This window comes from Misgurnus anguillicaudatus, chromosome 22, assembly GCF_027580225.2.
Source record: "Misgurnus anguillicaudatus chromosome 22, ASM2758022v2, whole genome shotgun sequence".
NCBI classification, from domain to species: domain Eukaryota; kingdom Metazoa; phylum Chordata; class Actinopteri; order Cypriniformes; family Cobitidae; genus Misgurnus; species Misgurnus anguillicaudatus.
In genome coordinates, this window is record NC_073358.2 from 35,442,024 (window position 1) to 35,466,777 (window position 24,754).

General features: G+C 37.0%; 1 protein-coding gene across 2 annotated transcripts in view; it reads left to right on the forward strand.

The window, feature by feature from the left end:
- The window catches only part of ppp3cca (protein phosphatase 3, catalytic subunit, gamma isozyme, a), a 51,896-nt gene extending 28,476 nt beyond the window's left edge, over positions 1 to 23,420 (forward strand). Inside the window, exons 4-14 of one of the 2 annotated variants that reach the window (XM_055199213.2) lie at positions 36 to 147; positions 4,476 to 4,621; positions 4,717 to 4,856; positions 8,003 to 8,080; positions 8,332 to 8,426; positions 8,674 to 8,799; positions 10,212 to 10,289; positions 12,341 to 12,425; positions 13,097 to 13,194; positions 15,505 to 15,531; positions 21,201 to 23,420. In XM_055199213.2, coding sequence (XP_055055188.1) covers positions 36 to 147; positions 4,476 to 4,621; positions 4,717 to 4,856; positions 8,003 to 8,080; positions 8,332 to 8,426; positions 8,674 to 8,799; positions 10,212 to 10,289; positions 12,341 to 12,425; positions 13,097 to 13,194; positions 15,505 to 15,531; positions 21,201 to 21,364 — 1,149 coding nt within the window. In that variant the 3' untranslated portion in view covers positions 21,365 to 23,420. The remainder of the gene's footprint in view (positions 1 to 35; positions 148 to 4,475; positions 4,622 to 4,716; positions 4,857 to 8,002; positions 8,081 to 8,331; positions 8,427 to 8,673; positions 8,800 to 10,211; positions 10,290 to 12,340; positions 12,426 to 13,096; positions 13,195 to 15,504; positions 15,532 to 21,200) is intronic. The other variant, XM_055199214.2, reaches the window with a different exon arrangement.
- Positions 23,421 to 24,754: the final 1,334 nt, after the last annotated feature.

The following is a 24,754-nucleotide window of genomic DNA, read 5'->3' on the forward strand; positions in this document are numbered from 1 at the left end:
GAGTACACCCTAAATCTCTGTATATCTCTCTCTAGTGTGTGCTGTTCCTGTGGACACTGAAGATCAACCACCCCAACACTCTCTTCCTTCTCAGAGGCAACCATGAGTGCCGGCACCTCACAGAATACTTCACCTTCAAGCAGGAATGTGAGTGCTATGAGAATCAACTGTCAGTGAGTGCTGAGTGATGTGTTGTCTCAAAATAGCCATCAGCCTTTTCATCAGCTTCTACTAAAGTTCTCCCTTTGATGTGTGAAAAGCTGCACTTTGCCATCACTGTCACCAGCTACCACTTTCATTTACTTTGAAAACAGAACAAAATTACATTTGCTCTGTGTGTACGTGCGTGCGTGCGTGCGTGCGTGTGTGTGTGTAAATACAGGTTTCTATAGATTGTAGGGTACATTGACTGTGGTCCCCACAGTGTAAATTATTTATTAATCACACTAAATTATGTTTATTTGAAATTGTAAAAATGCAGAAAGGTGTGTATGAGGTTTAAGGCTATATGTTAGGGGTGGGCGATAAACCGGTAGACATAATTAACCAGTAGAAATTTGTCAACCGGTAGAGATTTTGGACTATCATTTCTATCGAGGTTACGTGCCCACGTCACGCTCCTATGCGTGTGGTCGCGCAAACGTAACGTTTGTACACGTATTTAAGCACTACAGTTTTAAAACAAGTTATTTTAAGCCATTGAAAAACAGACAACAGATCTGTATGCGTGCGCGCTTTCTGTGTGTAGGGAGCGGACAAGTCGCACAACCGCTGCTCTTTCTGTCTATGAGGTGCGCGCAAGTCGCGCGACCGCTGCTCATTAAAGCTCGTGAGCATTTTTCCCGCTTTATTGGCCTTAAATACACATACGCGTCAAAATTCCTCATAAACACGACCAGTTAGGTCTTAAGAGAAAGTAAACAGCTTAAAGAGAAAGCGCATGTGCAACAGTGTATTGGATCCGGACTTTGGTCTTAAAGTTATCTAATTTTGCTCCTGTCTGTCACTCGTGTTAAGCAAACAGCATTGAGAGAAATCTCTCTATTGAAGAAATCTCTCATACCCTCTATTGAAGTTAAGGGCTCGTTATAGTTGTGCGTAGGTCCTACGGCGAATCCACGACAGCGTAGGTTCCGCGACGGTTTTCATTTATACTTTTGCGTCGTCGTCCGCATCGATGTGCAAACACACGCGCAGACCACTGGTAGGCAGTATCCACACGTGTAACCACACAGCGCGACCGTCAAAGAAGAAGAAGCTTGGCAAGTTAACCCACAAACGAAGAAGAAACAGCAACTTGTTGTGTATGATTTGAGAAGACCAGCAATGATGGAAGTAAATAAACAAGGACTTTTGTTGCAGTTTGAGTTAAATCACTCCTCAACCTGGACATTCTTTGTTTTCACCATCGCAAACGGAAATACCTATGACGCAGTTTTTTTACCTGACGGGAGGGGTTCTGGTGGACCAATCACACACTTGCGGCCCGCGTAGAACTGACGCGCTGTTAAAATTTTTGCGAGGTCAGGGCTCCAGATTGCCACCAAATGGTGGCATTTACCCACCAAAATTTGGGAGTGTGCCACTGAATTTTACATCCAGTCGCACATGTGCGACCAATAAATTTGACTTTTTTTCTGATGTGACACTGAATTTGAAACAGCACATTTTACTTTCTGCATCTATCATCAAAGTATGTATTAGTTATACAGTGGACATTTGTAGAAATGTGATTATTTGGTTAGCATGTTGATTTACGGTGTGTGCCCCTAAATTTTTTGGTTGTGCCCCTAAAATTTTCAGTTGGGGGCCACTGTGCTCCTAGTAAAAAAAGTTAGTCTGGAGCCCTGGAGGTGCACGTCAGAGCTACGCACAGGCTATGGATAGCCTACGCCGTAGCTACAGCATAGAACTTACGCACGACTTTAAATCGGGCTTTATAGTTACGGTTTGCAGGTCCATACTGAAAAAACACAAACTTACCACTCAGAAACATCCATTTAACATAATCTCCAAACTATTATTATTCTTCAAAAAAAAAAATCTGTATCTTTGTCTGACACAGGCTCAACCATACAAACACACACACAGAGCTACTCAAAAGAGCTGCTCTGAGAAACAGCCAATCAGATCAGAGCTCAACATTATTATTCATGACCCTTTCAAATAAGGTAATAATAGACTATTTTATTCTAGGGGGAATCCTAGGGTTGTAAATGGATGCCGTCCATAAAACGGTCTCTGTAACATTTTACACTTAATAAAGAGAACATATTATTTCAGTGCATTCTTTGGCACCTTTAAATGGCTCGTGTCATATTGGCATCTTCTCAGACAAAAATTAGGACAATGGTTTTATATAAAGATGCTCCACCTGCGTTGTTTTCAGCAAACAGCACTTTGTTCCTCTAAGAGAACAGGGTATAGCAGACAATTTGTGAATGTCCACTGACAGAATATGTCCAGGTGTGAGATATTAGTATGCTTGACAGTGAAGTGGTTATGCTGGACAGTGAAGTGGTTGAACCTCATCTGGTGTCTCACAAAGAGGTAAACCTGATGAACCATCGCAAGCTACATACAGCATAACCTCTCGAAATTTATGAGAGAATGATGTCTTGTTATAGTGAAGCCTTGCATAATTAGCATTTTTTAGCATTCATTTATTTAAAATCTCATTAAAATTGCCACAATCAGCCAAGATATTGAATAGAAATTCAAACAGCTGTTTAGATTAGTCTTGTGTTTGTTCCTCTGCAAATACAGAAACATCAGTTTTCTGAAGTGATATATTTGTATACCGAAATACTCATGTCCCCGTCCAATGTGGTTTACCTGGTTGCATCTACTGAGCCAGGATCCCATCTGTCAGGATGTTATTAAAGTCGGCGCTAGATCACATGACCAACCTGAACTATTTTCAGCTGTTGACACCTGAAGTGCTCATGTCCCTCTGCCCTTTATGTCATAGCAGGAGCTGCCTTTTTTGGAAAACACTGAAGGATTACCTCTGTTTGTCTATAATATATATTTGCCTGTGTGCTGCTAGCACTAGCGGCAGTACTTATTACGTAATATCTTTGTTATTGTTCATTCCTTAGATGCTGTATATTGTATATAAATATAGGTTTTGCCTATTGTATTGTATTGTATTGTATAATATTCTTATCTAGTGTAGTGTATTTTAATGCATTCACATTTTTGTTCATGTTATTAATTTTGGCATGATCTGAAATCAATTATTTGTTACTCGAGCATTCTATCATCACCATTTCCGATATTACCACATGACTTAATTCAGTGTTCTCCGAAAAATTTTGTTTTATAATATTTTAGGAGTTTTATTAATTAATTACGATTCAACAACTTACCTGGTCACTTTTTACAAGTCCCAATCTCGTAATTACTGTAATTCCCCACTTTGCGCATACGCACCTTTTGCGTCTTGTTTAAACCCAAATCTGATTTCAAATCTTTTGAAGTTCTGTTTAAATGGCTGTTTTTGGCACAAAATGCATCGTTTTTAGATGAACATTGTTCGCTTTAAAGCCTGTACAATAGCATGGAGGCTGTTGCACTATGCATAACAAAGGTGGAGGTGGCTTCATGGTAGATGATTCAGCCCAAGTGCTCTTCACTAGACCTTGTCCACAGAATTCGGTATTTGTGAAATAACCCAGCTGCATTTGGTGGAAATGAAGACAAGACTAATGAGACTGCTTTAGTCCAGATACTGAAGTATTAATCAGCTTAATCAGCAGCTAAATTAAGTATTCGCATAGCACTAATTAGACTCATTTGAATTTAATTCAATAGTCCCCTAATGCCTTTGTGTCTGCTTAGTGGCAGGTTTTGTCGCTTTAGGTGTACTTAAGGTTTGGTGTTACATCAGAGGTATAGTTTTCACGGTCGCACCGATCAGTAACCGTCCACAAGTCCTTTTCCCATTTGTCATTCCCAAATGTTATCAATATGTGCCTTTGAGGTACTTTTTGAAAAGTATTGCCTCATTGACCGCTAGGAACCATGTTGGGACCATTTTTTGTGTGGAAAGCCCTAATCACCCATCTTGTCCTAACAAAATAACATTATTACTCATGCATGTCTTATACTGCATCATTTGTTTGCCCAGATGACAAGGTCAGCCTTTGATAAACAATACAGAATGAGTGATATACTCCCTATATAAGAGTTGTATGTCATTTGTTGCTTCAAGGTTTGGGTTAATAATTGCTTTATGTTTAAGTTGTCTTGTGTGTTAAGTCTGCTCATGGGCGTCACTTTGTTTTGAAAAGCGGTGGGGACAGTTGGGTGGGTACACAGATGTATTGTTTGTGAAATGACAAGAGCCATGCCCATAAATGTTAATTAGGTTATGCATATCATTTATAGGGATTATATGCATAAATGTGCCATATTGATGCCTTGATTAGATCTGTACTTAATTATCTATTTCATTTATTTTACCTCCATAGGTAAAATCAAGTATTCCGAGCGAGTTTATGACGCATGCATGGAGGCTTTTGACTGCTTGCCCCTTGCAGCTCTTCTCAACCAGCAGTTCCTCTGTGTACATGGAGGTCTCTCACCAGAAATCAACTGCTTAGATGACATTAGAAAAGTAAGCATCTGTTTATCTTCTAGTTATTTAAGTATCGTATCTGAAAGCCAACCCTGCTAATGTTTGTTTCTTTTTCTCTGTGCTGTGTTGTGCAGTTAGACAGGTTTAAAGAGCCCCCGGCATTTGGGCCTATGTGTGATTTGATCTGGGCTGACCCGGGGGAAGACTACGGCAGTGAAAAGACATCAGAGCACTTTAACCACAACTCTGTCAGAGGCTGCTCCTATTTCTTTAGGTACCAGAGTCGAGCTTTTCTCAGTAGGATTGGATTTTTGACTGCATACACTGGCTGTTACAGACATCAAAAGAAAAAAATAGCTTAGCTTCAACATCTGATAGCTAAGGTTTTTAATACACTAGCTGACAGAATGAACTTTTAGCAAATATACGCATCCAAAATATTTACTATTTTGTCCAGTAAAAGTTCTATGGAGCGAGAATATACCTCCCACCTACCACATACTGACTAGCCACAGCAAAATTGTATTATGGGCTTCAAGTATCAATCATGGCTCATGACTGTGACAGAAAGGCCTTTGGCTGTTTTAGAGGCCGTTTACACAGCCATTTCAACCAAAAACAAGAAACTTTATGCGTGCATTTTGGGAAAATGCAAACCTCTGAAATTGGCACCATTATACAGTAGTTTCTATGTAAACTACAAAAACACAAATGAAATGACATTGGCTGCGTCCGAAATCTAAAATGCTGAAGTGCCTTGATGCCTCCGAATCCAGTGTTTGGTTTATTCTTGTCTCCTGATATACCTTCATTATCTTGTCCCACAATTCTATGCGTGGGCGTGCGCAGGGAATGTGATAGGACGAGCCTGGTCGAGTTTGAAAAAATAAAATGGCGCCCAAGTAAGCGCTGGAACACAATTACTACGGATGCCTATGAAGGCTGTCCGAATGTGTTTCACAGAGCTGTCTTCATGCCGCTGAAGTTGCCTATTTATTGCCTATTAAAGTTTTTTTTGGGACAACACTGACACTTTACCAATGCAATGTACCAGTTTTGCAAATGATCATTGAACAGAGCCTATTGATCTAATGCAGGGTTTCCTGCAGAAAATGTGTTAGTTAAGGTGGTAGGGTGGAGCGGGTGGGCGTGGCCAGAGGGCGATATTTTTATTTAAAACACTCAAATAAAACTTAATTTTGAAGAAACTATGACAGAAAATGAACACATACTACATTATTAAGGAATTAAATGTTTTTAACAGATACCTCTAATGAAAATAGCTGCGTGATGAAGTGAAACTAAAGGGTTATTAAACACAAACTGAAGCAGATGAACGTCTGGCGAACGATGATAGATAGGGCGAAGTCGCGAAGATTGTAAAAACTGATTATTTCCCACTATTAATTACATTATCTTAAAGGAGTGTAACTACTGTAGCATGTAAATAATGTGCATAAATAACGTGAGCAAGAGCGCTCAACAATTATATCAAATCAACAGGAACATGCAACCAAGCTAGCAGGTTGTTCAAACAATAAAAATCAGCAGCTAACTTACTTTAAATTTGCAAGAACTATAGACTAATACATTAACAGGCTTAAATAAACCCAAAACATAAGTCCACTTACAGTTCTCACGGACACGCGTTTTATCAACTGGCTATCCTCCAGACAGTTGACGGACCATTTGGGCCTTGTTGCTCGAGTGCACGCTCAAGGTGTGAAGCGCGTTCGTGCTATTCTCCAAGATGCACTTGAGGGCCTTTTGTTTAGATTTTTTTTTTTTTTGGACTACCTAGTTAAGGTGGTATGGCTTAGGGGGGCCACCCGAACTGCAAAGTGCTGCGGGAAACCCTGTAATGGTGGTGTTAAGCACTGAAAATGCAAACTTTACATTAATGATCATCCAATGACATATAGGCATCATCAGATTGACAAGACAAGATTTTTCAAGGTTGGCTTTGCCCAAACTGTGCCACCAGTAATACCATATCAGATTTTGTAATATAGGTAAAGGGTTGCATATACTGTGAACAACAGATTTAGCTTTATTTATTCCAACTCAACCTTCAAGTTACTAACTGTACTATAGACCAGTTCAAGAGATGTAAACAACACTGGTCCAGAAGCACTTCCTGTTTCCGTTTTTTAACACTAGATAAACGTTGGGATAAAATAAACCAACAGAACATATAAACCTGAATTAACTGAAGTTAAACAAACATCTTAAAGATAATAATATATGTAAAATAAAAAAATAACTGTCACAAACTGTAACAGGAAGTGTTTTTGGACCAGCGCTGTTTACATCATCTGAACTGGTCCATAGGTATACATGGACATTCATCTTTACTTTGCTTTTATGAACACACTTTTATATTTTGAAAAAATAATTACATTTGTCACTGGATAAATACCAGTTACCATTTGCATTAGCTTATTTTTACCCTGAGTTTATCTTTCTATTCTTGTCGCCTATGCCTTAAAATGGCTTTGTGCATGCATATTACATGTTCAGTCTAAGGCATGTGCATTACGTTTACGTGTACAACGTGTTCTTTAAAAATGGCCATTGCCAACTACTGCCCTGCCATGCATAGTACATAATTGTTTGTGGTTTTCGTGGTTCTGTTTGACAACATCGTCGCGTGTGCATTATAGAAACACAAAAGAACAAACTGTTCAAAATCATTGTTGTGTAAACGTGACCTTGGTTCTTTGAATTGTCTGATCTCAACTTCCTATTTGAACAGGAAATTAATCAGCAAATGAAAGAAAACCGTAACCTAAATTTCACTACAAATGGTAATATCATATTACATATTACCATTTGTATTGAAATTCCTAACAACCTTAGCCTACCCACAGCACTTAAATAGGTTAAGTTCCTATAGAACACTAGAATGCTGTATGAGAAAATGCTGTAAAACATGAGAGCTGCTTGTTTTGACCACACTCTTTGTACTAGCTCACAAACATATAACTGAGTCATTCAGACATCTGTAAACTAGTATGAAAAGCCCGTCTGATTTCACTTGACTCCTGGAAATAACCTGACTGATGTCACCCAGCTGGTTTCATTTGGGTGAAAATATAAGTGTGTTTATTCACAGTTTGCTTGTCCAGCTGCCATTTGTTTGTACTTTGCCAACTGAATGCTAACTAAGCGCAGGTGGTGGTCTTATTGCTTAAACATTCACTGTGTTGAGGCAGGGTGGGCTTGAAGAAACCCACACAAAGCCGTATTATGAACCTTCCAGTACACTGGCTCATGCTGGCCCTGTTGCTGTCACAAAAGCCCATTAAAAACGAGTGGACTGTCAGAAAACTGTTGAGCGAAATAAAAGTAGCTGTCTCACTTATTGTGCTGTTTGGGTTTTTATTACGAGACCCTCAAGGTGTTTCTTGTGTCTTACAGTTATGCAGCAGTCTGTGACTTTTTGACAAACAATAACTTGTTGTCAGTAATACGGGCACATGAAGCACAAGATGCGGGGTAAGTGTTTATTCTACTTTTTTTGTTCGCCTAAATAACAACATTCAGTGCTCATTTACCCATGTTATTCTAAGCCTATAATTTTTTATTATTTAAATATCCGTTTGTTATGTAACAAAGAGTATATGAATGCTCCTATAGTCCTTTTTGAAAAGTCGTAGTCTTATCTATTCATCAAAACAGTGGAACTGTAATGATCTAACCCAAATGCCCTTTTAAAAGCTTTTCATAGACAAATGTTACTGTTTCAGGTACAGAATGTACAGAAAAAGCCAGACGACAGGCTTCCCTTCATTAATTACCATTTTCTCAGCACCAAATTACCTAGATGTCTATAACAACAAAGGTATGTTTACATCTATCAACACTGTAAAAAAAAAAAACAATATCCTAATTCAGTGCTTCTTTGGTATTTTGGCTCCATCAGTCCTGTATCTGTTGTTTAGAAAGTCAAAGTATTCGATTCTTGTCTTTTTGTGAACCTGTATAGCAGCCTATCAGGTTACTTTACCTAGTTGTGGAACATCGTGTTTTATGAAAAGCAAATATGATTTATGTGCATGACTTTAAACTGTCCTCTTTTGTCTCCCCAGCGGCGGTATTGAAATATGAAAACAACGTCATGAACATTAGACAGTTCAACTGCTCTCCTCACCCATACTGGTTACCCAATTTTATGGACGTGTTTACGTGGTCTCTGCCATTTGTGGGAGAGAAAGGTAAGTGTTGAACATTAGAGCTGAAGTGCAGGATGTGATGTTCATGGACTATGATGATGTAGCCAAAGAGACAGTTGCTTGTATTTGTCTGGTTACGTAAAGGTGAGATGAGAACGACCTTGTTAACTCTTTCGCCGCCAGCATTTTTCATGATTTTCACAAAAGTTTAATGCCTTCCAGAAAATGCTGCTTTTTAAATATATAAACATACAATATATAAAAAAAAGAACAGACCCTCTGCTTTCAAACAAAAAAATCAGTTTTATCCTACCTTCGTGTGTTCTGTTTTTATCACCTCTCAAATATGTGTAGGTTTCATCAAAAACACCAAATTTTGAGCAAAAAGCTGAGAATTCCATTTTTGTGAAGGACTTTTGATAGAGATCAGATGCAGAGCGATCTTTAAAACATACACGGACATACAGCTGTTTGCCCTAGGGCAATACTTCCGGGTTTTATAAGTTGCGAAGAGAGCCACCTAGTGGATAATGGCGGTATTGCAGATTGACAAGATAACTCGTCAATGGCGGGGAAAGAGTTAATGATAGTATGTCTTTGGTGCCTGACTTTGTATGCTCAGTAGGTAGAATATAGGATAAGTCAAACCCATAACATCATAGCCATGGATCACTGCTGGTGTGATAAAAGCATAGACTGTAAAAAAGATGGATGTAGTGTCCGTGACGTCACCCATAAGTTATTGAAGATCGTTTTTGAAGCCAATAGTAGGCGGTGCCTGGCGTCAAAGTCTTGGCCATGCCTCACCGCACATCATTCGCGGATATCCGAAAATGTGTAAAGAGGAGAACGTGGGTGAAGCTGAGGTGGCTGGTTGCTGAAACCACACCCGCCTAGCTCGACTCTAGTGACAGCAGTGGCTATTCAATTGTCACTCAAGTGGCCACCCCCTTAATTATGCAGAACTTTAAGGCTTAAAATCATTTAAACGGATGAGTTACAAAAAATTCACCCTCTCACAGTTGTCATGAAGGGCGAAATTAGCTACAGACAAAGAATTGTACCAGGCTGTAAACATATTTTTTTCTGCTCTAAAGATGGGCATTTTACCTTTGGGATCCATGGGAATTGACTCCCTTTTGGAGCCAGCCTCTAGTGGCCGGTCGATGAATTACGGTTTAAATCACTTCCACATCGGAAGGTTGCCCCTCGGTTAAAAGGCACCTATTATAAATTGATCAACTATTTCCCATGTCTTCACTCATTTTTCAGTTATACGTTGCTATTCCTGTTAACCCCTTGAAATCATACTAATTATGACATGTCATTTAAAATGGTAATTTATAGAATGGCAATATGAATAAAATGTAAAATGGCAGTATGAAACATGACTGGTGTACATATATAAAGGGATAGTCTTTCCAAATTCTTATGAGGTTGTTTTGTATCTGCAGTGACAGAGATGTTGGTGAATGTGCTAAACATCTGCTCTGATGATGAACTCATGTCAGAGGGAGATGACTTGTGTGAAGGTAAGTGTTTTCCTAAATGCATAACTGTATATATATGGGACCCTGGACCACAAAAACAGTTGTAAGTCGCACAGGTATATGTGTAGAAAAAGCAACAAATACATTGCATGGGTCAAAATTATCGATTTTTCTTTTATGCCAAAAATCATTAGTATATTATGTAAAGCTCATGTTCAATGAAGATTTTTTGTAAATGTCCTACTGTAAATTTATCAAAAATTGGCCAGAAACTCGCCTATAAACTTTGTGTTGCTACCTGTTCATTGAGGGTTTTCTATTCAAGTTTGTTTTTTATGTGCAGTTACAAGTTCCCCTAGTTCAGTCAACATGGTAATTACAGCGATAAGCCAATAGAGAGCACTAAACAGACCTTTTCATTAAAGGGCACCTAATTCATTGCATTGCTTTTGTGTATTTGGTATAATACAATGTGACATCACAGGCATCTCACTGCCCCTTCACTTTAAAATAATTGGCTACATTTTTAGAGTGGCAGCAAAGTCAGCCAATCAGTAATGAGATTGCAAGTTAAGCCAGTAGGGGGAGCCAAATAGGTGCAAAACCACTTGTTTAAAATCCCCCACCCTAATAGAGCTATTTGAGAGAGGTTTTTAGGAAGCTTCTAAGGCATTACAGACCCAAACAAAAACATTTTTGTATACATGTCACATCACAGAACAAGGATAAATACCCCTTTCAATCATTATATGTCACTTTTAAAGTAAACAAATTAGTGTAGTGCAATTTTTACAATAAAAAATTAGTGTAGTGCAATTTCTACATAACAAATTTAGTGTAGTGCAATTTTTACATAAAACATTTAGTGTAGTGCAATTTTTAAAGTAAACAAATTAGTGTAGTGCAATTTTTACATAAAACATTTAGTGTAGTGCAAATTTTAAAGTAAACAAATTAATGTAGTGCAATTTTTACATAAAAAAATTTTGTGTAGTGCAATTTTTAAAGTAAACAAATTAGTGTAGTGCAATTTTTACAATAAAAAATTAGTGTAGTGCAATTTCTACATAACAAATTTAGTGTAGTGCAATTTTTAAAGTAAACAAATTAGTGTAATGCAATTTTTACATAAAACATTTAGTGTAGTGCAATTTTTAAAGTAAAGAAATTAGTGTAGTGCAATTTTTACATAAAACATTTAGTGTAGTGCAATTTTTAAAGTAAACAAATTAGTGTAGTGCAATTTTTACATAAAAATATTTGTGTAGTGCAATTTTACAATAAAAATTTGTGTAGTGCAGTTTTTAATAGTAAAAATGTATGTAGTGCAATTAAATTTTTTCAGTAACAATTTGTGTAGTGCAATTTTTACTGTAAAAATTAGTGTAGTACAGTTTTTACAGTAAAAAATGAGTGTAGTGCCATTTTTAAAGGAAAAATTATTGTAGTGCAATTTAACAGTAAAAATTAGTGTAGTGCAAAAAAATAAGGAATGGCACACAATAAAAAAGCATATTATTAAAGAATATTAATATATATTAATATAAAAAATTTTATAAGAATATTAACAAAAAAATTGGTTATTGTAGTGAACTGTATTTCATAGCAACTAGAATGTGGTTGCATAGTGTTTGTGTTTCTGGTAATCATCAAAAAGTGTTGACAGAGAAGTGTCCAGCTGTCAATCTGGCTGTCTGAGATTCTCTCCCTGGAGGTCTGATGTCTGTTCATGGCGTCCCATGAGACTCCTGCACAGATGAACTGCTCTGAAATGAAAAATTCTAGACTACATGCTGTTGAATAGATGTCAATATTGTATTTATGTGTGTGTGTCTGTGTGCACACACCATCAATTAAATTTGCCATTGACATAAATGACAATTGTACATCAGATGCCTAACAAATGTCTTTGTGTCTGTGTGTGTGTGTGTGTGTGTGTGTGTGTGTGTGTGTGTGTGTGTGTGTGTCAAACCCTCAACAGGAACTCTAAGTCTGATCCTCCGCATTTTAACATTTTCAATCTATTTCTCAGCTGGTTTGTGGGCTAAAGGTCCTAAGGGGTGTCAGTGATGTGATGCTGGGTTTGTGTGAAGGTGGAACTCCAGCTGTCCGTAAGGAGGTGATCAGAAATAAGATCCGTGCCATCGGGAAAATGGCCAGAGTTTTCTCTGTGCTCAGGTCAGTCAGTAGATAGTCCCTTCACTTCCCGTGATGTCATTAATACAAACCTGAAATCTCTAACCACCCACAATCCAGTTTAACCAGGCACTAAATGTATTACAATAATGATGTGCCATAGGTAATTGTGTAGAGATGTTTGTATATAAGGCATGAAAAGCTTCTCCTACAGTGAAGTTTTGTTGTAATGCCGCACACAGACGCACATTTTCCTCCATTAGTATTAATGAGCTGGCATCAGTGAGTCATCGTGTGGAATAGCGGTCTAATTATATTAGACATTATTCCAGATGAACAATGCCATGCATAATGGAGGAAAAGAGGACAAGTCTTTTGTCTTTGGTTTTCTGAGCAATATTCAGATTAGGTTGGCTCGGCACAAAGTTTCAAATCACCATTTCCTAATTCCTGCCCCCCACCCAATGCCACCCTAATTCCTAGAATGCAGTTTAATTCTGTTTATAGCACGGGCCTGTTGAATACTTTATTATGATTGGCTGAGAAATGTTTTATGGGTGTTAATTATTTTTCTGTAAAATGCACAACTAACATGTCAATTGTCTTAAAAACACCATAAGAGCTAAGATTGTAGTGTAATCATTCACTAATTTCTGATTAATTCAATGGTGTGTCGTCAACTATTGCTTACATATGTGTTTATGTGTATACAGGGAAGAGAGTGAGAGTGTTCTGACCCTCAAAGGGCTCACCCCAACTGGAACGCTACCACTAGGAGTTTTATCTGGAGGCAAGCAGACTATACAGAGCGGTAAGTGTGCATGTTTGTAGTGTGCAATAGTATGTCCCTCCATGAGGATGCTAAAGCACGTTTTCAGCCATCTCGCATTCAATCCGCATGCTTAAGCCGTGGCGTAGACGGCCCGGCGCTGTGCACGTCACTTTCATAGAAAAGCAGAAAGTACCAGCACAAGACAGCAGTGAATGAGAGCTGTCTAATGATGCTAATGATGTCATCTACATCTATCCCTCATGTGAGCTGCATCAGAGCTTGTAGCAGCAGATTTCGATGAGGGCAGTGCTTTCCACCTCTATCGCCTGAGCTTTTTTAGGGCTGCACCCAACTGTCTGCTTTATTTACTTTCAAGTAACTATAATATCGCTAAAAAGTCTAATTCCTATTACCCCTATTACTAAATTGGGGAACTTTACACCCAAATCAAAAGGAATAAACTAATAAAAAACTGTACTATTCTGCAAGACGAAGCCCATTTTAGGACAGTCAGGATGGATTTAGAAATGCATAAAGATTTTATTATTTTTTATGACATGGCAAGTTTAAATATTACTTTAAGCTTATTATTACCATAATGCATCTGGAATTTCCGTAATTCTCATTACTTGTTATGGTCAATTTTTACAGTAAAAATGAGTGCAGTGCAATGTTTAAAATAAAAATTACTGTAGTGCAATTTTTAAAGTAAACAAATTAGTGTAGTGCAATTTTTAAAGTAAAGAAATTAGTGTAGTGCAATTTTTACATAAAAAAAGTTGTGTAGTGCAATTTTTAAAGTAAACAAATTAGTGCAGTGCAATTTTTAAAGTAAAGAAATGAGTGTAGTGCAATTTGTACATAACACATTTAGTGTAGTGCAATTTTTAAAGTAAACAAATTAGTGTAGTACAATTTTTACATAAAACTTTAGTGTAGTGCAAATTTTAAAGTAAACAAATTAGTGTAGTGCAATTTTTACATAAAAAATGTGTGTAGTGCAATGTTTACAGTAAAAATTTGTGTAGTGCAGTTTTTATAGTAAAAATTAGTGTAGTGCAATTTTTTTCAATAAAAATTAGTGTAGTGCAATTTTTTCAGTAAAAATTAGTGTAGTGCATTTTTTTCAGTAAAAATTTGTGTAGTACCTTAAAACAACATGAATGAAAGGCATGGTAGTTAAAAATAGGCTAAATTTCTGCAAATGCAATTTCTTTTTTCCAACAAACAAATCCCTGACAAGTTCTTCATGAGATAAGATTGACTGAATGACATACTGAGAACTGAATCTTTAGAAGTGGCCTTAATATAGACACACACACAAGGATTTTTTTATGCAGACATCCAAATACGACAGCATGACACATTATAAGTAATTAAGTAATAAGCAGGCTAAAGAATATACATTTAAATGAAAAATATAAGTTGCACATAAGATATATTTTTGTTATTATACACATATAGTATACAGATGCTGTATACACCTGTGCAAGGGTTAATAAGATGAGCACAACAACACAGTAGCGCCTGTTATTCTTGGTCTGTTACGCCTATTTTATCCTGCAGTTCACCTATGAAAGCTTTAATGTTTAAACTGTTTATTTGCCTATGGGCTGTACAGAGCTCCTCCCTGTATGCTCATTTTAAGCCTGGCGATTCAGCCACCTGCCATGAAAAATCAGAGAGCCAATCAGATCGTGATTATCAGAGCCGCATCATGACACACTGCATTGAGCTGTCCTCTCCAAGTGGGCGAGACCGCCGGTGACTTAAGGTCATTAAAGGCCAATAGCATTTTAGGACTTTGCGCCACTGTGGGGTGATGGAGTCAAAGAGGGAAATCAAAGGAGACAGTGGGTGGATGTCAGTTTTTGAAGATATTGAAAACTAAGTGACCTTTATAAAGACCAGCTTCATTGTCTGTGTGGGATGGGCATCAAGCCGGCTAGAACTGAGAGGAAACTGCTGAGAGGAACCTATTGGCATAGTCTTATGATTTCTGAATCTATCTGTCAGACTATAGGATATTTCAGTCTATAAATATGTCAAATATGAACATTTTGAGGTATTAATTTAGTTTTTTTTTTAACTATCATCTTCCATTACATCTAATGCATTATGGGAGATAAGCAAAGAGCCAATCACTCAAATACTGCTTTTAAATTTTATACACTGACGTGGTCTGCACTTCCTAATGTGTTTCTTGCTGTTTGATTCTTTAACTACTAATATTACAGCATTACTGTAGTGTGTGTAGGAGTAATGTGCTTTGGGTGTAATGTAATCACACTGTTATAACTTCTCTCTCCATTTATTTTGGGCTACTTCCTGCTACGCTTGCTAATACAGCTGCCATAGATGCAAAGGAGGGTCGAGGTACGCTTACTTTTTGTGGCCAAAGCAATACTTTACATCCTGACCCCATATGCTGTGCTATCTTTCCCATGTCTTCTTGTGCATTTGTAGTTACTTCAGCATGTATCGTGTGTGTCATCTTTAAAAATCTGTATTCTTGCACCACCATCAATTATTTATGGATCGTAACAGAATTCAGCTGAAAGCAACATAACAAATGTACTGCAGTTATTCCTGACCAGCATTTTTCATGATAACTGATGGATGCAGACACTTGAAACCATCCATCCAGTAAGGGAATGAGCTCTCGCGTAGCATCTTTGCTTCACCTCATTAATTAGCGTTTGCCTGTTGACCAAAAGGTTTGCTGGTTAGTCCCGGGTCCCGGCTAGAGCTGGCTAATTCCCATACTGCAATCTCATTGGAGGAGAGGCCAAGACCTCCCTCAGTCGTGTATTTTCAGATTCTAATCTTGTTATGACCGTGCTCTCCTAAGACTGTCTGTTCCTGTTCACGCGTAACACTCTTGCCCGAGGCTTTGAACTGTTGTGCAAACAGACACAGCCCAGAATGTTAAGTGTGCCAAAGCAAGACACTAAAGTCACTGACCTGATTTCAAAGATGGATACTAAAATGAGTATTGTTGTTATAGAATATACTAAAATCCAGCAAGTTGAACTCGGGCTGAATGGGTATGTTGTGTTTGCTCTTTCAACTGGAACCAGTCATGATTCACCTTGGCAATTGCACCGTGTTGTAAAAAAATGCCAGTGGACTTAATAAACCTGCTGGTTGTGCAAGAATCAGCTTTCCTGTTTTTGCATGTTATTTGTTTGAATATGGGTTTCATTTTCGGCATTTGTTTTCTTGTATTTCCACACAGAAATTAATATATGTGGCATTGCATTCTGTAAGAAAGTCAAAATATGATGGCATTTATCAGTGCTTTAAATTGTATACAATGTCACAATAGTGCATTTTTTATTTATTTTTTTAGTGTTCCTATAGCTAAATTGGTAGAGCATTGTGTTAGCAGCACAAAGGTCAAGGGTTTGATTCCTAGGGAACAGACATACTGATATAAACATGTATAGATCAAATGTATACATTTTGGATAAAAGCGTCAATACATGCCAAATACATAAATGTGAGCCTGGACCACAAAACCAGTTTAAAAAAAAATTAATTGAATAAATGTGCAAATTGAGATTTATATTTTTTTCTGAAAGCTGGATACATACGCTTTCCATTGATATATGTTTTTTTAGGCCAGTTATTTTGGTCAAGATATAACTATTGAAAATCTGGATTCTGGGATTTTTAAGAAAATTGCGTTTAAAGTTGTCCAAATTAAGAAACATTACTAATGATAAAGTGCTCGTGCCGTCCCTCATGTTTAAAAAGTAACTAAACCCCTGTTCATAGCCTGACTCCACCCACTGGCAATATTTGAAAAATGCAAGAAAAGTGGGCAGATCCCAACGGAGATAGAGGGGACGAGCTAAGCTCGTACCAAGTGTGTGGTGAGATCGTAACAAGGGCGTGGTGAGCTTGAACCTGCTTGCGCCACAAGGTATTTTTTGGACCCAACATCCAATAGGAAAATTCAACTGCAGTAGCCACCGTTCAACCTGAAGAGGGCAGCACTCCATATATTGTAGTATTGAAACACTTTGGGCTCTATCTTACACCCGGCGCAATGCAGCGCAATGCGCGACGCAAGTGTCTTTCGATAGTTTCCACCCTAATTTTCACGTTTAGCGCCGCGTTGTTTAAATAGCAAATGCATTTGCGCCCCCTTTTGCGCCCATGGGCGTTCTGGTCTGAAAATGAGGTGTGTTCAGGCGCATTGTTGGCACGTTGCTATTTTGAGGCAATGTGTTTTATATTATTTAAAGAGCGCATTAGTAAAATGCACCTATAAACGGGAGGACAACGCGGGTTTGCTTATCACAAAGTACATGAATGCGCAGCAGCACAAAAATGCTTTTAAATATGAAAGATTAAAGGATTGAATGTAAAAGATTATTATTGAGTCTCTTGGACATAAATGAGGACTAATTATGAGACGTTAGAAGGCGCAAAGAGCTGCTTCACCTGCAGCCTGGTAAGTAAATAAATGCTTTGCTTTCAACAAATGCGTCTGTTTTTAAATGTTTTTTTTTTTTAATGCTACCTCACGGATTTATTGTATATGATGACTCTGTACCTGTGGATATGGTGAGATGAGAAACATTTTTAAGTAATGCTTAAAAAAAAACTCTTTGCTAAAAAAACGCTGTCCAAAGTGCTGAAACGCACATAGAGCCGTTTGTAAATTCTTTATCTCCTGTTTGTTACAAATAAAGTATTTTTAGAGTACAAACCTTATCTTACATATTTGTAAATTATTTTTTGATGATATTGGATAGCCATACATTTAAAGCAATTAAAAGCCTGCTTTTTACTTCCGTGACTAAAAGAAAACGGGTTTTAAAGGTTTTAATAAAAAAATAACAATTTCAATACAAGTGAAAAACAACACAATTATTGAACATTAATCTTAAACTGGGGATCTTCTACCTCCGCTTAGTTTTTCAGTTTACAAAGTCCGTCATCTAAATAGGGATTAGACATAGGACCAGCGCAACTTGCTTTTAAAGGGGATGAGAGCTGAGTCTCTCATTGGTTTACTGCACGTTACGCCCAAAATACTCCCATTACAATAGGACCTACCCTTTTCGACCATGCGTTTGGCGCAAAAAACATTTTTCCCGTCGTTAAATTAGCAAAAGTGGATTCGGACACGCCCATTTAGACGTTGCGTTGTGCGCTTTAGACAATGCGCTTAGATCGTTAAAATAGGGCCCTTTATATCCAAAAGTCAAAAAGTTACTAAAACCAATAAACAGCACTAATAAAGCCCCATTCTTACAGATCATTAACTAAAAAAAGTTGGATTAGGGTTTAGTTACTCTTTAATAAAAAATGCCTTGGTTCGCCCGTGCCAAAAAAACCCGCTACTGAAAATACCTGTGCGACTTATGAACGGTTTTGTGGTCCAGGGTCACCATTTTAAAGGTCATTGAAAATGTTCTTAAATTTACATATAGCAGCTTTGTCATATAATTTGTCTTCTGTCTGAAAAAAAAGTGGAAGTAAATGTTGAAGTTTTTTGATTATTACATTTATTGCCACCCTTTGTATTTCCTGTACGTGCTGACCCTGTTTTGCTAATGATGTCCTATATTTTCCGTGGCAGTAAAACTGTTATACTAATTTACTGGATACATGGCATGATATAAAGTAGACTGTAGGTGTTGTGCGTGGCATTCTGTTTGTTTCTTTTATGTCCATAAGACATTCTTGTTAAATGTTTGGTCTACTGATCTTGTTGTTTGTCATAGATGGTGTTTGAAAAGCTTAGCACAGTTTGTTAACCATCCCATACTCAGATCAGTTCATTAAATGTTTGTTGAGCTCAGCATTAAAACTTAAAAGGTAACTCCACCCCAAAATTAAAATGTGGAGTTATCACATTTTACTCATCACTGTGTCATCCAAGAACATGTATGGGTTTTTTTCAGCCGGACATCAACGTTATATTAAGTAATATCCTGGCTCATTATTTCTTTATAATAGCTGGGTTCAGTGTTTTAAAGATCCACAAGGTGCATCCATGCATCAGAGAGGTGGTTTCTGTGACTCTAGTGAGTTAATAAATGTTTTCTAGGGTGAAGCGATGGGTTTGTGAGGAACAACGATTGATATTTTGAGTTTTTTAGCCATAGTTAAAGGAACAGTATGTAAGAAATGTATATCAATTAATCATAAAATGGCCCTGATATGTCACTAAACATTAAGAAATCATTTTCATTTCAAATACTTGTATCACTGAGAACAGTGGTCCGGCCAGGATATTGTCATTTAAAAAGTGAAGTTGCAGCCCTCAACTGATGTTTATGTTGTGTATTGGCCACCAGTTGTGTGATTGCAGTACCGGTTTTAGCCACAAGTTTTGTGATTGCAATATCAGTTTTGGCCACAATCCTACATACTGTTCCTTTAAGACGCGTATGTAATGAAAACAGACAATAACAACTCATATGTATTTTTGTAGGCCAACCCTGGAAGTTAACAAGACACTGATTCCCTCGCTAAAAAGCCCATTCAGTTTTTCCATAGAGCTTATTTTTTGTTATAATACAAAAGTCTGTTTAACAAAAGTTTATGACACAACTTTTGTTAATTTTGAAGTTTAAATTTGTTTATTTTTTATTTCTAGTAAATGCATTTAGACTTAAAAAATCATAAAAGTTGTGTTTATCTGTGAAGATTATCTTCTTGGACAAACGTTTAAGTGTTTAACTTTTGTTTAACAAAGAGCTTATTTTTTGTAATAATCCTAAAGTCTATGGAAAAATGAATGGGCTGTCTGGCGAGAGAACCAGTGCCCCGGGTTGGCCTACAAGAATACATCATCCATACGGGGCATGAAAAAGCATGAAATCTCATTGGTTTTCGCATGTCTTGTGACTATGTGTTTTATTGACACATTTGATGACAAATGAGATTTCACGTCCGCCATATTTGTATCTAGAACTGTTATTGTTTTATACATTTCTTCACCAGTGGTTCTCAAAGTAGGGGGCGATATGATGCCCCGGTTTTATGACATTTTATGAAGTACATTATAAATTTATTAAAGGGGCCATGGCATGAAAATCTGATTTTCCACGTTAAAGTGCTATGATTGGGTCCCCAGTGCTTCTATCAACCTAGAAAATGTGAAAAAGATCAAACCAGTAACTTAGTTTTGGTAAACCATTCTCTACAAGCACATGAAAAAATAGGTTGTTGAAATTTGGCTCTCCTTATGATGTTATAAGGATCTCTTATCATAATAATACCCCCTCTTTAATCTGCACTATCCAACCACGGCACTCCCATTAATGCAGAGAAAAGCACAATTGAGTTTTAATTGCAACAAACCACCATCATTGTGATCAATGGTGATTGAATTTCATCAGCTTATTTGCATTTTAAAGGACACACCCAAAATGGCACATTTTTCACACACCTACAAAGTGTCAATTTTAACACTCTATAATAAATATTTATATGGTATTTTGAGCTAAAACTTCACTATATGTGCTCTGGGGACACCAAAGATTTATTTGACATCTTAAAAAATTCTTGTGCCATGGGCCCTTTAAACATCAGAAAAACCAAGAGCAATACATCTATATCATTTACTGTTTTGTTTAATTTAAATTCTAAGTTTGAGATGTTTTTGTCACAAATTTTGTTTTGGGGGTGCTCTACACAAGGGGGGGGGGTTGAACTATGACATACACTATTGCGAAAAAGCTCAAAATGTTATTTAAATTTTCTCACAAACTTATCGTTTCACTTCATAAGACATTTATTGACCCACTGGGGTCATGTGGATTACTTTTGTGATGAATGGATGCACATTTGTTCATTTTGAAACCCCAGCCAATGTTCTTATGAATCAAGGAAGAGACGGGATATTTAATATATATCTAATTGTATTGAGCTGAAGAAAAAGAAAGAAAGACATAAACCCCTTGAATGACTTGGGGGAGAGTAAATAATTAATACATTTTTATTTTGGGAGTTGAGTTATCCTTCAACAAAAGTTCTCTTTTTCACCACCGTGTTGTTTTCCTTCACTCATTTCCCGGTAGCCATCCAAGGCTTCTCTCCTACACGGAAGATCCGCAACTTCGAAGAAGCTCGCGGCCTGGATCGAATAAACGAAAGGATGCCTCCTCGGAAGGACGGCAAAAAACCCGACGGTACCGCAGTTAACACTGTCAATGAGAAAAATGGCACGGATGGGAAAGCGTAAGGGAAGATTTTGCACTTTTCCTCTCCACCGCAGCATTTCCTCTCTCTGTACTAAGTTCTCCATGAGACAGTCCACTCAACTGCTGGAACCTGCAGACGAGGCCTCGGGATGTGGAGAGGAATAAGAGAGAGATCATTGACAACTAAGTACAAACATAAGATTTTATTTATTACATGAAATGTTTAGATGTACTTGCTAGCAACATTTTAAAGATGAGTGAACATTTGAAAGTGTGCAAAAAAGAGTTAATCAATCATGACGTGTCAACTTTTAAACTGTACAGTAACTACAGTTTTGTAACAGATGTGTGGGTTTCAGATGCTTTACTGATCAGGAGATCAAGTTAATCCTGTTTTTCTAATGTTGGATGTTTGGCAAGGGATTCTTTGACTGAATATACTGATGTGTGTGTTATCAATAAATATGTCTTTGAGGGATTTAGCTGAAAGGAAAACTGAAAGCTAAGGGAAAACTGAAACTGAAAAAAAGTTTTATATTTATGAAAGTAAAACTAAACTCTTGAATATTATTTCCTTATCTCTTCAATTTTGACTAAGATTCAAATGTGAAAATGTTAGTAGCTTTTGGTTCAATGTGTTTGTTTTGGCTTTTAAACTGGCATTTATATTTGGTCTAAAAAAATCAGCACTTGAGTTTTGCCTGGGGACAGCGATCCTAAATACAATTTGTGTTTGATTTTGCTTGTGCGAGTAAAACATGAAACAAGTCTTATGAAAGCACTGTCAAAATGCATTTAGTGTCTAAGTTATTTTGGTATCTTTGTGGTTATCGTTCGGCAGAGATTTCAACGCCCCTGTTCTTTTCTGCCACACATATTTTTGCTATATTTAGTAAAAAGATGAAAGATTAGTTTTTTGTTTAATGCAACAAAAAAGTCTTATTTGTTGTTAGTATTTACAGTGAGTGCTTTTAGTATATCTCTATAAGGCCAGCGTTGGACGATTTGGGATTTTGAAATTGTACTTGCTCAAGCCAAAGTTTAATAGTGAGATTATAAATGGTTTCATTGCTTTTTTTGTAAAATATGGCATTAAATGCAGCAAAAGGCCAACTTGAATGGACAACACCTGCATTTACCTCTAAAGCAGCAAGTCTTATTGTCCCTTTAAAAATGTTGTCCTATACAGGCCATAAACTGTATATGAAGTGTTTCACTAAAAAATGGGACAGAGCAAACTAACTGGTATTGCTCATACAGACCATTTTACCTGGTTTGTGCCATTAACAAAGCATGTAAACTTGATATATATATTTGACAAAGTGACTTTGTGGTTCGAGTCGTAACACTACGTGAGGTTTTGGGGGTGGGAATTTTTACGTGATGGTTTGTTTTAAAATTTCGGAAAAGTTGTGGTATGGCTCCACCTTCTGTTAAGATGAAGAACTGTCCTGACTTCGTTCCTTTTCTTTGAGGTGACCTCAGAGGAACAGCATTAATCCACACATGCAGTGTCTTTATTCATTTACCAGTTAACAATTTTGAGAGCTACAGGTTTAAAGCGGATCATGATTTGCGAGGATGTTGAACGTCTGATGCTACAGTATGCACGTGAGCGGGCACCCCATTTCATTATAAAGACATGAATCTGCACATGACAGATTTCTGGATTGAGTTGAAATGTCATGTGCAACATTTTAGACGACAGTTAATATTGTAATGTTTCTGTGGTTTATTTAGATTGATCCTGTTGGATCACACTTATAAAAGGCATTTTTTTATTTTTCGTTTTATGAAAGTGAAATTTAATATGACCAATATGTTATGCTGTCCCATCTAGATGTATGAACTCATAGCTTTAACAGAGCGAAATAAACATGTGATTACAGTGCAGCCTACCAACATATAATATTTCCTGAAGTTTGTGTGCGTTTTGCAGGATCAAATCAATGCAGTATGTCTATGGACTCTAAAGGGAAAATTGCACACAGGCACTATAAATGCCAGTCATGATGATGTCACAGATGATGTTACATTTATTTGCATGTATTACAACTGATACCAATTAAAGTCAAATAAATTAAGCAGCTGATCAAAGGCCGTACTTTTTTATTTTTTGAATGGTGTGAGAGGTTCTGTGTAAAGAAATCTGGTATTAGTTCAGCATATACTGGTAACATCAAGTATTGGTCTTTATTTACAAGATGTTTCTTGCATTCCTGATTATTCATAATGTTAAAGAGCTAAAATTAGATTGTTAGGGCCTTTACAAACTCATTGACAGAACCAAGTCAGAATTAAAAACTGGATTTCATTGAGCTAGTCTTTTGTTAAGGAAATGTAATTCAAAGCTACCATATTTTCTTGATATTTTTATGTATTATTTAAATTGATTTTTGAAAATGACTGCATTGGTCCTATTTTTCTTTAAAAATATATATACTCTAAATGTAATTTAACGCTGCATGATTGTGTGTATCTCTTACAATAGCATGCCATTTGGATATTAATAAATGAAGAGTTCAGATGCAAAACCCTCTAAGTGCATCTGACATGTTTTCTTGTAGATAAGCATTTGTATTAGTGAGTAATTGAAATGCCTTATTTTCACAAAAGTCACTGCTGTCATTTCATTGTAATTTAACAAATTTAACTGTCTTTACCGGCAAACCCCTCTAAGTGCATGGAAGCTTTTGTGGTAAAAATGTCCACTTCTTAAAAAAGACATGCTATACAAATGCAAAATTTTACACTTAAGATGCAACTACAACATTGCAAATGATAAAACGTGTATGAATGAAGAAACTGAACCACACATTTTACTGCCACAAGCAAGTTGTATCCAGGTCCAAGCTACAGGGATCTGGCTGCAGCCTCCAGAGGTCGCATTTCTACAGTTCATACTTGATCAAGAAGACAGTCTTATTTCAGAATATTAACAATTATAAAGTTAACTATTATTCTAAGTTAATTGTAAATTATAGTAATATGCTTATGACTTGAAATGTAATGCTTAGGTAACTTAAATCAGGCTTGATGACGTGTGCAGCCTGCATATGCAACCTCCGCAGTATTCGAATTGAGAAACGGCCTAAATGTGATGCATGGTCGTTTTGCACATTGCACGTCGTAATTCATCCAATTAATCTTTTGTGCACTTAAGGGGTGCGCACACAGCGGCCAGTGCATGTTTTCAATGGAAGTGCACTGTTAGACTTAACTGTAATTTCTACAGTTACTTACCATAAAATGCCCAGTAAAATACCATCATATTCTTTTCCAGTTCATTACTGTAATATGCATTGCATTATGGGTATTAACATTTAATTTACAGTGATTTACTGTATGTTTTGAATTTGCGGTAGACTGCTGCAAAACAACAGCAGTAGTGCTACTGTAGTTGAATAAAATAGTGTTATAAAGCATATAAC